Below are 14,280 nucleotides of genomic sequence, written 5' to 3'. Positions count from 1 at the left end.
ATCTCTTGATAAACCTGTGAGTGACAATTGTTCCTAGCGTTGTTAAACTAGGCTGAACACTCGGCACACCATTGTTTTAACCAGGCTACCTTGCTCCCCCCCTCAGGTGTTCAACCTCAATGCCCCTGTACCGCCGGCCAATGAGGCGGAAGCCTTGACCCAGGCCAGCCAATACCAGAACAGCTACAGCCAGCAGGGGTTCAGCAGCCAATCACAGCAGCTCCCTGTGGAGCAGACAGAGATGCAGACTGACCAGCTGCAGTCTGGTGAGCTAGCAGGGCTGGAGCAGGTTTTTTTCCCTTGTCATACTACAGAGCAAAACCAAGTCGAGCCGTATCACACTGGCCTGGTTATGCGTTTACCATCGTGCTACTGGAGCTGTCCTGAAAAAGGCAATGGTTGAACAGCGCTAGATGGTGTGGAAAAGATACTTCACTAACTTTATTATGACTGTCTCAAGGCCATTTTACTGAATCTATGTTTCCCTGTCTGTAGTGGTTGGTGCCTTCCACTCCCAGGACCCATCCCTGCCCAGCCAGGCCCTGCCCAGCCAGGCCCTGCCCAGCCAGGCCCTGCCCAGCCAGGCCCTGCCCAGCCAGGCCCTGCCCAGCCAGGCCCTGCCCAGCCAGGCCCTGCCCAGCCAGGCCCTGCCCAGCCAGGCCCTGCCCAGCCAGGCCCTGCCCAGCCAGGCCCTGCCCCAGGGTCAGCAGGGTCCAGGGTTCATCCCCGCGGCTGGTCGCCAGGCCCAGTCCTTCTACAACAGCAGAGGCATGACCCGCGGAGGCCCCCGTAACGCCCGCGGCATGGTCAACGGATACAGAGGGCCCTCCAACGGATTCAGAGGTACGGTAGCCTGACCTGTCCTTTACTGTCACAAACTAAATTGTGCAGGGCCACACATCAGCCTCAAGATACACTAGAGCTTTCTCTTGTCTGTAGAGTAGTTACTTAAATAGACGGATTGAGCTGAGTGTTGTGTATGGGAGAGAAAAACCTACATCTGTTGGATTTGATCTCAACTTGTTTGACATTTGATATCACATGCTTGTTGCACATGTTGGTGTCATCATGGTCTTGATGCTGTTTAATAAGCGAAAGCAACAATCTATGCTTTTTACTGAATGACTGCGTCTAACTGGAGTGTTATAATCCATTCCAGGTGGATATGACGGTTACCGACCTCCCTTCACCAACACTCCAAACTCTGGATATCAACAGGCTCAGTTCAACACCCCTCGGGATTACTCCAATGGTGGCAACTACCAGCGGGGGGTAAATAACCTTTGACCTTATCACTCACACAGGGTTGGAGGAGGGCTTGGGATGGATGTTGAGCTAACATGTTCAGGGCCGGTTTCCCGGACACAGATTTAAGCCGTGGAATTAAAAGTACTTTCAATTGGGGGAGTTTGTCTGTTGAGCATGTATTTTTCGGTTTCAAGAGTAGGCTTAATTTAGGTCTGGGATGTTGACCCGCCCTTACTATAGGGGATCTTGGGTTGTCTCATATCTGTTTGGCATCTATAGGAGTTGTTGTGTTACATGTTAGTAATATTATGTGGGCCTAAGTTTGCCCTCTCTTTGCCTTATAGGGGGGCATCACTGGATCGACTCCTTTTATTTGTTAGAAATCTATGTAGGAGTATTCTATGAGAACAGTTAGTAGTAATGCTTTGTCTTTTTCCCTGCTTCAGGATGGTTATAATCAGAACTACAAGCGTGGAGCAGGCCAGGTATCCAGAGGGATGTCTCGAGGAGGCAATGCCCAGGCCATGAGGTCCTGATCGGGCCTGTGTTTGACTGTCCCAATTCACCCCTTCCCTTTGGCCCTAACATTTCAATGTTTGCAGAAACGTCTGGTACGTATAACGGTGTAGTGGTGGACTTATTTACTTGGTTATATTTTTCCTGGGTGGGGCACGTTGAAGGGTCAGGGCCAAGGTGGGGGGTGGGGTGAGGAACGACTGGAACAGATTTTGACTGACAACTTTCCACACCACACTAAACATTCGAGATATCCAGAATTTATTTTACCCCATCACTTTTATTTGTCCTTTTTGTTTCTCATCAGTGGTATTTTTCCTGGCTTTTGGATCAAAGTAATGCCTGCTTTGATATTGAAAAAATATTAATGTTTTAAAATGAGACAGAATACACAAGCCAATCTGTAAATCCTTAGTGTTACAATGGTTTTAAGCAAGCCTGTAAACTTGAAAGATTTCATTGATTTAAAAAAAATAAAAAATAAAACATGCCACTGCTGGTCCGAGCCCCCGGGAGTATTTCTTTCTCTTGCCCAGTCCCCCTTTTTTGTTTTGTTCACATATCATCTTTGTTCTAAAAAGCATTTTTGTTATGTTTTTAAAAGAAGTTCCCAATTCCTCAGTTTGTAAATTGATGTTGCTTCAAGAGTTTCAATAAAGATGTTGCATTTACCCATGATTTGTGGTGATTGTGTCCAGTGTCCTTTATTGTTGGGTGGTGAAAGTGTTGCCAGGGCTAGACAAGATGGTTTTGACTTATGATGGAAAGAGTTGTGTATTGCATTCTCTGTAGAAAACTACACAATCTGAGAGCTGGGTAGGGAACACGGATGAATCAAGACTACATTTCCTATCTACGCTTCTTATTAGCTCAGAGGCTAAATTAAACCGCTTTTACTATGGTGGGTTACTTGTTGAGGAAGACCTTGAAGTGGTGATTTTATTAAGTGTCGTCAAAGATTATAGATATACTGACATTGTCAGGGCAGAAAGACATGTACCATGGGAGTCTTTGACCACAAAGCGGCGCTACTGTCTAGCTCCCACCTATTCTTTCTTTGGATTGTTGAATACATCTCATTATTGCAATCCTCTTATGAATATTCAATGAGGGTTGTTGACATCAACCGTCTCTTCAAAGGAGACAGATGCTATGCTTACTAGCCTCATGCCATGAAGATGCATAGACATGTTTTTCTCAAAGTTGCCAGGATGTCACATAACAAATTTTATTTGATCAAATAAACATCACGTAGCAAATAAGCGATTAATTTGTTTGTGAACCAAATTCGACAAGGTCATTAACCTCCATCAGAAAACTAATTGCTTGGTGGGAGAAACAACAAAACGCCACCTGCTGGAGGGAGACAGATTTTCTGCCGAATTGAGCCTCTTTATTTTCCTCTCTGGTGTAGTGTAGAGATGAGGCAGTCTGGTTATAACCTATATTTTAAACTGGGTGATTTGAGCCCCGAATGCTGATGGTATATGAGGTATGTCAGACCGTATGCCATGGGTACGACAAAACATTTATTTTCACTGCTCTAATTGCGTTGGCAACCAGTTTATACTAGCAGTAAAGGCACCTTAGGGGTTTGTGATATATGGCCAATATACAGTGCCTTGCGAAAGTATTCGGCCCCCTTGAACTTTGCGACCTTTTGCCACATTTCAGGCTTCAAACATAAAGATATAAAACTGTATTTTTTTGTGAAGAATCAACAACAAGTGGGACACAATCATGAAGTGGAACGACATGTATTGGATATTTCAAACTTTTTTAACAAATCAAAAACTGAAAAATTGGGCGTGCAAAATTATTCAGCCCCCTTAAGTTAATACTTTGTAGCGACACCTTTTGCTGCGATTACAGCTGTAAATCGCTTGGGGTATGTCTCTATCAGTTTTGCACATCGAGAGACTGAAATTTTTGTATAACGGCTATCACGACTCAGGTTTGTAGGCCTTCTTGCTCAAACACGCTTTTTCAGTTCTGCCCACAAATGTTCTATTGGAATGAGGTCAGGCCTTTCTGATGGCCACTCCAATACCTCGAGATGGCTGTGCATATTCATGTCATGAAGCTAGTAGCATAGCATCTCTCCATTGAAAACCGTTGGTTGACGTCAACAACCCTCGTTGAAAATTCAAAGTAGATTGCAAAAATTTCCAGAATTCTATTCCCAAAATTAGACATCCATAGTGAATAACAAAAATTACATCTTCCTGAATCATTAAAGAGTGAATACGATTGCGTTAAAATTGTAATAAAAAAAAGTATATATTTTTTGTATGTATTTTGTATTTTCTTGTTTATACTTTAAAAAAAAACTTTATTTAACGAGGCAAGTCATTTAAGAACAAATTCTTATTTACAATGACGGCCTACTGTTAGACATGTTTGATGTAGGGATGTAAGTTGATAATTGTATATAATTAAACAATTGATTGCAATAATGAAATGCATCCACCAAGTGGGAAAGGCGGTAGGTAGCCTTTGTACTAGCATTAACATATTTTGATATATCAGTCATATTTTTAGATATTTCAAAATATGTTGAATATATATATAATGTTCACGTGTTTCTTCACCTCATTGCTTGTGAGAATTTTTTGTTTATTTCAGGTTTGTTAACATTTGTTAACCTTCAGGCATTTGGTTAGACAGCGCATGTACTTTTGTCGCATAGTTCTGACGTCATGGCACGGTCCTTCAGGTACGCCGTCCCCACGTGAGTTTATCGGCATGATTGCAGCATGTAAACTAAACTAACTGCTTCCAGAGTTTTGTACTGTTTTCATCTACATTTATTAGTTTAATCCGGATTAAACACCAGTGGGTTTACTAACTACGTCAGGTAAGAACTATATCTTAAACCAGAGAGTTGTATACCTGCTAGCTAGATAAATCATATCATAAATAATCTGTAGGATTTAAGGGATGTGATCAGCTAATTGATGAACTACTGTTGTGCCGCTGCCAATCCCCTTGCATAACACCCTTACTGGAGCAGCCTTACTTCTTTTCGCCCTCAGGGACCACCATGGCAACATTTCGGAAAAAGATAGATAACAGGATCCGTGTCCAGATAGATAATGGCGTTTCCGAGCAACACCGCACCATGTTCGTGGTGGTCGGGGACCATGGCAGAGACCAGGTAAAAATGTCTACTTTACCATGTACATGGTTAAGACATTGATATCAGCCCAGAAGTGTTTGTCATCTGTAATCCATGTTCAATTTAACTTCATCCAGGTTGTCATCCTGCACCACATGCTGTCCAAAGCCGCAGTCAGAGCCAGACCATCTGTCCTCTGGTGCTATAAGAAAGAGCTGGGCTTCAGCAGGTAAATAATACCCTACACGATTCCTTCAGTTATGTTTACTTGTCTTTTTAAGGCTTATTAGCCCGGTCCCAGATCTGATCATGCTGTATTTAGGCTATAAGACACAAGGCAATGCTGTGTCATTAATTAGTGATGTTACTTCCTGAGATCCTCAAAAGGTTCTACAGCTGCAACATTGAAAGCACTGGTTGCATCGCTGCCTGGTTTGGCAATTGCCCGGCCTCCGACTGCAAGGCACTTCAGATGGTAGTGCGTACATCATTGGGGTTAAGCTGCCTGTCATCCAGGACCTCAGAGTAAGGCCCTAAATATTGTCAAAGACCCCAGCCACCCAAGTCATAGACTGTCCTCTCTACTACCGCATGGCAAGCGGTACGGGAGTGCCAAGTCTAGGATAAAAAAGCGTCTCAATAGTTTTTACCCCCAAGCCATAAGACTCTTGAACAGGTAATAGCTACCCGGACTATTTGCTTTGTGTGCCCCCCAAACCCGTCTTTTACGCTGCTGCTACTCTGTTTGTGATATATGCGTAGTCACTTTAACTATACATTCATGTACATACTACCTCAATCATCCTGACTAACCGGTGTCTGTATGTAGCCTCACTGTTTTTTACTGTTTTATTTCTTACCTTTTGTTCACCTAATGTTTTTTTGCACAGTTGATTAGAGCCTGTAAGTAAGCATTTCACTCTAAGGTCTACCTACACCTGTTGTATTTGGCTCACGTGACAAATTAACTTTGATTTGATCATGTTGTGGGGGTGCTTTGCTGCAGGAGGGACTGGTGCACTTCACAAAATAGATGGCATCATGACGAAGGAAAATGATGTGGATATATTGAAGCAACATCTCAAGACATCAGTCAGGAAGTTAAATCTTGATCGCAAATGGGTCTTTCAAATGGACAATGGCCCCAAGCATACTTCCAAATTTGTGGCAAAATGGCTTAACTTCTTTTAGGATAGGGGGCAGCATTTGGAATTTGATGTAGAGTATGCCCAAAGTAAACTACCTGCTACTCAGCCCCAGAAGCTAGGATATGCATATAATTGGTAGATTTGGATAGAAAACACTCAAGTTCCCAACTGTAAAGATGATGTCTGTGAGTATAACAGAACTGATATGGCAGGCAAAAACCTGAGGAAAATCCATCCAGGAAGTGCCATTATTTTCTTAAATGGCTGTTTTTCCATTGAAAGCCTAAGCCTAACAGATTCTGTTCCAGATGGCTTCCACTAGTTGTGAACAGTCTTTAGACATTGTTTTGGGCTTTTATTTTGAAAATGAGGGAGAATGACAACTTTGAGTCAGTGGATAGTGGGATGTCCCCAGAGCTGGTTACTGCGTGCGACTGAGAGCGCGCCTTTCATGTTCTTCTTTTATATTGACGACGCTATTGTCCGGTTAAAATATTATCGATTATTTAGGCTAAAAACAAGCTGAGGATTGATTGTCAACATCGTTTGACATGTTTCTACAAAATTTATAGATACTATTTGGAATTTTCGCCTGCCTGTTTTCACCACATTTGAGCCATTGGATTACTGAACAAAACGAGCCAACTAAATGGAGGTTTTTGGACATAAAGAGGGACTTTATCAAACAAAATGAACATTTCTTGTGTAACTGGGAGTCTTGTGAGTGCAACCATACGAAGATCATCAAAGGTAAGTGATTAATTTTATTGCTATTTCTGACTTTCGTGACTCATCTACTTGGCTGGCAACTGTATGTAATGTTTTGTGTGCTGAGCGCTGTCCTCAGATAATCGCATGGTGTGCTTTGGCTGAAAAGCCTTTTTGAAATCTGACACGGTGGCTGGATTAACAACAAGATAAACTTCATTTGGATGTATTACACTTGTGATTTCATGAAAGTTAAATATTTATAGTAATTTTATTGTTGGATGGGGTTGATACTAATGACTTACATTAGCTATTGTGTAAATCCAAATAAATTAAACAGAATCTCCTGAAGACAAAATGACAGCCTAAATCTGCCCCTACACCAACCCAAATTGTCTTTCAAAGTGGTGGATTAAATCTCTAGTATCACATGCTGTGAAGTTCGCTGACGACACAACAGTAGTCGGCCTGATTTTATCAACAACGATTATACTACTCTTCTACCGGGAGGAGGTTTGGGGCCAGGTTAATAACCTGTCCCTCAACGTCAGCAAAACAAAAGAGCTGATTGTGGACTTTGAGAGGAACCATGCATCCTCATCAACAGGGCCGCCTCAGACATTCAAAAAAGGCATACACATTTCAGAGGAGCTGAAATGGTCAAACCACACGGACACTGTGGTGAAGGTGGCACGACAGTGACTCTTCAACCTCAGGAGGCTGAATAAATTTGGCCTGTCCCCGAGGGCCCTCAGTGTTCTACAGGAGCACCATCGAGAGCGTACTCTCGGGCATTACAGCCTGGTACGGCAACTCCACCGCTGACCACAAGGCACTACTACTTCTGAGTACACTCAGCCGAACGCACCATCGGGTTCACATTGCCTGACCCCAGGACACCTACAACACGAGAAGGTAATAAGGTACCTCAGCCCCCCCAAGCCACAGTCTGTTCTCCCCGCATCCATCCCTCGGACGTAGAATTGCAGGCCCATATGCTCTGATTTCAAACCTATTTTAGAGATTCATTAGAAAATAAAAGCAGTACTTGTTTCAATGCATGAGGGGAGGTCTGAGGAGAAGGTCAAATGCATACCCAATGTGTGAGAGTTGGCAACACTAATTGTCATGGCCAGATGACACAAACATCTGGGACCAGGCTAGAGAGGGAAGTCTTGCAGTAGGAATGTTTTGAAGGGACTTAATTAATTTTGCTCTTGTCTTTTAAACAGCAACCGAAAGAAGCGCATGCGTCAGCTCCAGAAGAAGATCAAGACCGGCACTCTGAACATTAAGCAAGACGACCCCTTTGAGCTGTTTGTCGCTGCCACTAACATCCGCTACTGCTACTACAACGAGACACACAAGATTCTTGGAAACACTTACGGCATGTGCGTCCTGCAGGTGAGACATGCTTGTTCTTCTTGTTGTCCTGGCTGTCAACACCGAACATCTAACAATCCTTGTGTTCAACTCTCCAGATTTGTACTGAACTTTTTTGTCTCATTCTCTCTCACACAGGACTTTGAGGCTCTCACTCCCAATCTCCTGGCTCGAACTGTGGAGACTGTGGAAGGCGGAGGGATCGTGGTAATTCTTCTCAGGACGGTCAACTCACTCAAGCAGCTGTACACAATGACTATGGTAAGGCCCCATAGATGGTTTCAGTGAACTGTCTACTCATGTATTATTTAATCCTTGCTGGGTTAGACAGTTTAAGACTACGGTTGTCTAAATATTGCTGTTTTTATAGTGTATCTGGCAAGTATTCAGAACCCTTCACTTTTTCCACATTTTGTTAGTCTTATTCTAAAATGGATGAAATAGTTATTTTCCCCTACATCAATCTACACACAATACCCCATAAATGATAAAGCGAAAACAGGTTTGTAGACATTTTTCTAATTTATTACAAAATGAAAACAAATCACATTTAAATGTTTTTGGTGTTTTATTTAATTAGGCAAGTCCTCCCAAATGGCGCAGTGGTCTAAGGCACTGCATCTCAGTGCTTTAGGCGTCACTACAGACACCCTGGTTCGATTCTGCGCTCTATCACAACCGGCCGTGATTGTGAGTCCCATCGGGCAGCTCACAATTGGCCCAGGTTTGGCCGGTGTAAATAAGAATTTGTTCTTAAATGACTTGCCTAGTTAAATAAAATTAAATACCAAAAGGCCTCCAGCGGGGGATGGGATTAAAAATGAAATTAAAATATAGGACTAAACTCACCACGACGAGGGACACCACTACACTACATAGAGACCTAAGACAACATAGCATGGCAGCATAAGCGAAGATACATTTTTTTGTAGAGTGGATTTATGAAAATATGTTGAAACGTTACCTTATCCTAGTGAGATTTACACGGGTATCAAAACGCCGAGGCTTATGCCTGCACGAAACACAGACCTTATTTGAAGTAGATCAAGACATGAACGGTAAAATAACGAAGGAACCCCTTTCAAGTTCAGCTGCAAGTTATTACAGGCATTATAACGCGTCGACTATTTCTCTCTAACCCATAAACACTTGACTATTACGAGCCTGCTGCTGCCTACCACCCCCCAGTCAGACTGCTCTATCAAATATCAAATCATAGACATAACTATAATAAACACACAGAAATACGAGCCTTCGGTCAAATCCGGAAACTATCACCTCGAAAACAAAACGTTTATTCCTTTCTGTATTTTATCTAACGGATGGCATCCATGAGTCTAAATATTCCTGTTACATTGCACAAATTAGTTCGCAAAGAGCCAGGCATCCCAAACTGTTGCATATACCCTGACTCTGCGTGCAATGAACGCAAGAGATGTGACACAATTTCACCTGGTTAATATTGCCTGCTAACCTGGATTTCTTGTAGCAAATATGCAAGGTTTAAAAATATATACTTGTGTATTGATTTTAAGAAAGGCATTGATGTTTATGGTTAAGTACACATTGGAGCAACGACAGTCGTTGATTGTTTTTTCTAAGATAAGTTTAATGCTAGCTAGCAACTGACCTTGGCTTACTGCATTTGCGTAACAGGCAGGCTCCTCGTGGAGTGCAATGTAATCAGGTGGTTAGAGCGTTGGACTAGTTAACTGTAAGGTTGCAAGATTGGATCCCCTGAGCTGACAAGGTAAAAATCTGTCGTTCTGCAGAACGTTCCTAGGCCGTCATTGAAAATAAGTGTGTTCTTAACTGACTTGCCTAGTTAAATAAAGGTGTAAAAAAAGAGAAAAAATAGATGTCCGATTGTTATGAAAACTTGAAATCGGCCATTCCGATTAATTGGTCGACCTCTAATCGCAGATAGGGGGGAGTGAGGCCTAATGGTTTTATAAATCGTTTGGTTGGTTTTGTGATATGACCAGTTGACCTACAGAGGAGTATAGAGTTCAGTGATGTGTCCTATAAGGAGCATTGGTGGCAAAGCTGATGGCTGAATGGTAAAGAACATCTAGCCGTTCGAGAGCACCCTTAGCTGCCGATCGATACATTTCACCTCTGTATTCTAGCATGGGTAGAATGGTCATCTGAATCAGGGTTAGTTTGGCAGCTGGGGTGTAAAAGGGGTGATTATGATAGTTTCCTCTAAGTCTTAACTTTAGCCTGCAGCTGAGATATGTGCTGAGAGAAGGACAGTGTACAGTCTAGCCATACTCCAAAGTACTTGTATTAGGTGACTACCTCAAGCTCTAACCCCGCAGAGGTAGTAATTACACCAGTGGGAGGTAATTCTTCTTACCAAACCATATTACCTTTGTTTTGGAGGTGTTCAGAACAAGGTTAAGGGCAGAAAAAGCTTGTTGGACACTAAGAAAGCTTTGTTGTAGAGCCTTTAACATACAATCCGGGGAAGAGGCAGCTAAGTATATATTTTATTTATTTATCCAGGTAGGCCAGTTGAGAACAAGTTCTCATTTTCAACTGCGACCTGGTCAAGATGAAGCAAAGCAGTGCGACAAAAACAACAGCACAGTTACACATGGGATAAACAAACATACAGTCAATAACACAAAATCTGTATACAGTGTGTACAAATTAAGTAAGGAGGTAAGGCAATAAATAGGCCAAGACTGGCGAAGTAATCACAATTTAGCAATTTACACTGGAATGATAAATGTACAGATGAGAATGTGCAAATAGAAATACTGGTGTGCAAAAGAGCAGGAAAAACAAATATGGGGATGTAGTAGGATGGGCTATTTACAGATGTGCTGTGTACAGCTGCAGCGATTGGTAAGCTGCTCTGACAGCCGATGCTTGAAGTTAGTGAGGGAGATATGTCTCCAACTTCAGTGATTTTTGCAATTTGTTCCGGTCATTGGCAGCAGAGAACTGGAAGGAAAGGAGGAATTTGCTTTGGGGGTGACCAGTGAAATATACCTGCTGGTGCGTGTGCTACGGGTGGGTGTTGCTATGGTGACCATTGAGCTGAGAAGATGGGGCTTTACCTAGCAAAGACTTATAGATGACCTGGAGCCAGTGGGTTTGGCGACCGATATGTAGCGAGGACCAGCCAACGAGAGCATATAGGTCGCAGTGGAGGGTAGTATATGGGGCTTTGGTGACAAAACGGATGGCACGTTGATAGACTGCTTCCAGTTTCATGAGTAGAGTGTTGGGGGCTATTTTGTAAATTACATCGCCAAAGTCAAGGATCGGTAGGATAGTCAGTTTTACGAGGGTATGTTTGGCGGCATGAGTGAAGGAGGCTTTGTTGTGAAATAGGAAGCCAATTCTAGATTTAATTTTGGATTGGAAATGTTAAATATGAGTTTGGAAGGAGAGTTTCCAGTCTAGCCAGACACCTAGGTGTTTGTAGTCGTCCACATATTCTAAGTCATAACCGTCCGGAGTACCGTAATTGCTGGACTATTAAGCGCATCTGAATATAAACCGCACCCACTGAATTATTAAAAAATATGTATTTTGTACATAAATACGCCGCACATGTCTATAAGCCGCAGGTGCCTACCGGTACATTGAAACAAATGAACTTGGTCACCATCTTCCTCCTCCTGTGCACTGAAACCACTGAAGTCATCTCTTTCGGTGTCTGAGATGAATAGCCTCAGAATTGCTTCATCTGATGTTGGATCGTTTTCATTGTCGCTCTCGTCACTTTCATCCGGAGGCAAATACCCCGCTGAGCTCATGCTGCCCCTTCAACACGCAGCAGTGCAGCCTTTCGGAACCCGTTGATGATAGTGGATTTTGACAATGCTCCACGCTGTCAGGACCCACTGGCAGACTTGACCATAAGTTGCTCTTTGCATGCAGCCCGTTTTAGTGAAGGATTTCTCCCCACTTGTCATCCAAGACTCCCACTGATGTCGAGTGGCTGCAAATACTTTGGGCCATCTGCTTTTCTTCCCTCCGAAAGCCTTTGTTGCCTTTTTGCACTGAGTCAGTTCCTCACGCTGCTGTTTCCAGCGTCTTATCATCGACTCATTAAGGCCAAGCTCCCGTGCAGCAGCTCGCTTTCCTTTTCCAACAGCCAGCTCGATCGCCTTCAACTTGGAGAAATGCATATGATGCAGCTTTCGTGTCTTTGCCATGATGAGGGTGACAAAATTACTACCGTAATCAGAATGATGGGAAGTTTGAGCGCGCTCGATTTTACGTCACGTTATGTGACGGTGCTCAGTTTTTTTTGGCGGCATGAATCTTGTGAAAGATTTTTTATTGTGAAAAATCCATAAATTAGCCGCGTTATTGTATAAACCGCGAGGTTCAAAGCGTGGGAATAAAGTAGCGGCTGATAGTCCAGCAATTACGGTAGTGATGCTAATCGGGCGGATGTAGCGATCGGTTGAAGAGCATGCATTTAGATTTTTTAGATTTTAAAAGCAGTTGGATGTCACAGAAAGGGAGTTGTATGGCATTGAAGCTCGTTTGGAGGTTTAATACAGTGTCCAAAGAAGGGCCAGATGTATACTGAATGGTGTTGTCTTATCGATGGTGGTTATGATATCATGGCTGAGGTGCACCCATGACCAGTTCGGAAACCAGATTGCATAGTGAAGAATTAGTGGGATTCAAAATGTTCGTTGATCTGTTTGTTAACTTGGCTTTCGAAGATTTTTAGAAAGTCAGGGCATGATTGATATCGGTCTGTAACAGTTTTGGTCTAGAGTGTCTCCCCCTTTTGAAGAGGAGGGTGACCGCGGCCGCTTTCCAATCTTTTGGAATCTTAGACTATACGAAAGAGGTTGAACAGACTAGTATTAGGGGTAATAAGACTGCATTATCTACAGCGTTTCCTACTGCCGGAGCTATATTGGTGTAAATTGTAAAGAGGGTGGGGCCTAGGATAGAGCCCTGGGGTACTCCCTTGGTGACGAAGTGGCTGAGACAGCAGGTGTTCTGACTTTATACACTGTATTCAGACTCTTTATTCACTACTTTGTTGAAGCACCTTTGGCAGCGATTATAGACTCGCGTCTTGTTGGGTATTACGCGACAAGCTTGGCACACGTGTATTTGGGCAGTGTCTCCCATTCTTATTTGCAGATCCTCTCAAGCTGTCAGGTTTGATGGAGCGTCGCTGCACTGCTGTTTTCAGGTCTCTCCAGAGACGTTCGATCAGGTTCAAGTCCATGCTTTGGCTGGGCCACTCAATGACATTCAGACTTGTCCCGAGCCACTTGGCTATGTGCTTAGGGTCGTTGTTCTATATAAAGGTGAACCTTTGCCACAGTCTGTGTTCTGGAGCAGGTTTTCATCAAGGAACTCCCTGTACTTTGCTCCGTTTGTCTTTTCCTCAACTATGACTAATCTCCCAGACCCTGCCACTGATCCCCGCAGCATGATCATACCACCACCGTGCTTCACCTTAAGAATGGTGCCAGGTTTCCTCCGGACGTGACAATCTTGGTTTCATTAGACCAAAGAATCTTGTTTCTCAGTGTCGGAGCCCTTTAGGTGCCTGTTAGCCCGCTTGGAGTTTGCCGTCATTTGCCTTTTCCTGAGTAGTGGCTTCCGTCTGGCCACTCTACCATAAAGGCCTGATTGGTGGAGTGCTGCAGAGGAATTCTGGAGCTCTGTCAGAGTGACCATCTGGTTCTTGGTCACCTCCCTGACCAAGTCCTTTCTCCCCCGATTGCTTAGTCTTGGTGTTTCCAAACATCTTCCATTTAAGAATGATGCAGAAATGTGTTTGTACCTAATCCTGTCTTGGAGCTCTATGGACAGTTCCTTCGACGGCTTGGTTTTTGCTTGTATATGTACTGTCAACTGTGGGACCGTGTGTGTGTGTGTGTGTGTGTGTGTGTGTGTGTGTGTGTGTGTGTGTGTGTGTGTGTGTGTCTTTCCAAATCATGTCCAATGAATTGAATTTACAACAGGTGGACTCGAATGAAGTTGTAGAAACATCTCAAGGATGATCAATGGAAACTGGATGCACCTGAGCTCAATTTAGAGTCTCATAGCAAAGGGTATGAATACTTATGTCAGTAAGGTATTTCATTTTTTTTTTAAATATATATATTTATATATACATTTGCAAACGTTTCTAAAAACCTGTTCTCTTTGTCATTATGG

The 14,280-nt window shown here is 43.2% G+C and overlaps 2 protein-coding genes across 3 annotated transcripts in view; both read left to right on the top strand.

The window, feature by feature from the left end:
- Window positions 1-2,435, top strand: part of LOC124004996 (caprin-1-like) — a 42,210-nt gene extending 39,775 nt beyond the window's left edge. For both annotated transcript variants that reach the window (XM_046313823.1, XM_046313815.1), the window contains exons 14-17: window positions 107-266; window positions 496-843; window positions 1,160-1,272; window positions 1,695-2,435. In XM_046313823.1, the coding sequence (XP_046169779.1) occupies window positions 107-266; window positions 496-843; window positions 1,160-1,272; window positions 1,695-1,784 (711 nt within the window). In that variant the 3' untranslated portion in view covers window positions 1,785-2,435. The remainder of the gene's footprint in view (window positions 1-106; window positions 267-495; window positions 844-1,159; window positions 1,273-1,694) is intronic.
- Window positions 2,436-4,460: 2,025 nt separating this feature from the next.
- The window catches only part of nat10 (N-acetyltransferase 10), a 38,507-nt gene continuing 28,687 nt past the window's right edge, over window positions 4,461-14,280 (top strand). Inside the window, exons 1-5 of the mRNA XM_046313773.1 lie at window positions 4,461-4,621; window positions 4,800-4,921; window positions 5,020-5,111; window positions 7,971-8,142; window positions 8,260-8,382. Of these exons, the coding sequence (XP_046169729.1) occupies window positions 4,808-4,921; window positions 5,020-5,111; window positions 7,971-8,142; window positions 8,260-8,382 (501 nt within the window). The 5' untranslated portion in view covers window positions 4,461-4,621; window positions 4,800-4,807. The remainder of the gene's footprint in view (window positions 4,622-4,799; window positions 4,922-5,019; window positions 5,112-7,970; window positions 8,143-8,259; window positions 8,383-14,280) is intronic.

This window comes from Oncorhynchus gorbuscha, linkage group LG02, assembly GCF_021184085.1.
Source record: "Oncorhynchus gorbuscha isolate QuinsamMale2020 ecotype Even-year linkage group LG02, OgorEven_v1.0, whole genome shotgun sequence".
Classification (NCBI taxonomy): domain Eukaryota; kingdom Metazoa; phylum Chordata; class Actinopteri; order Salmoniformes; family Salmonidae; genus Oncorhynchus; species Oncorhynchus gorbuscha.
This window is presented reverse-complemented; position numbering and strand designations above follow the sequence as displayed.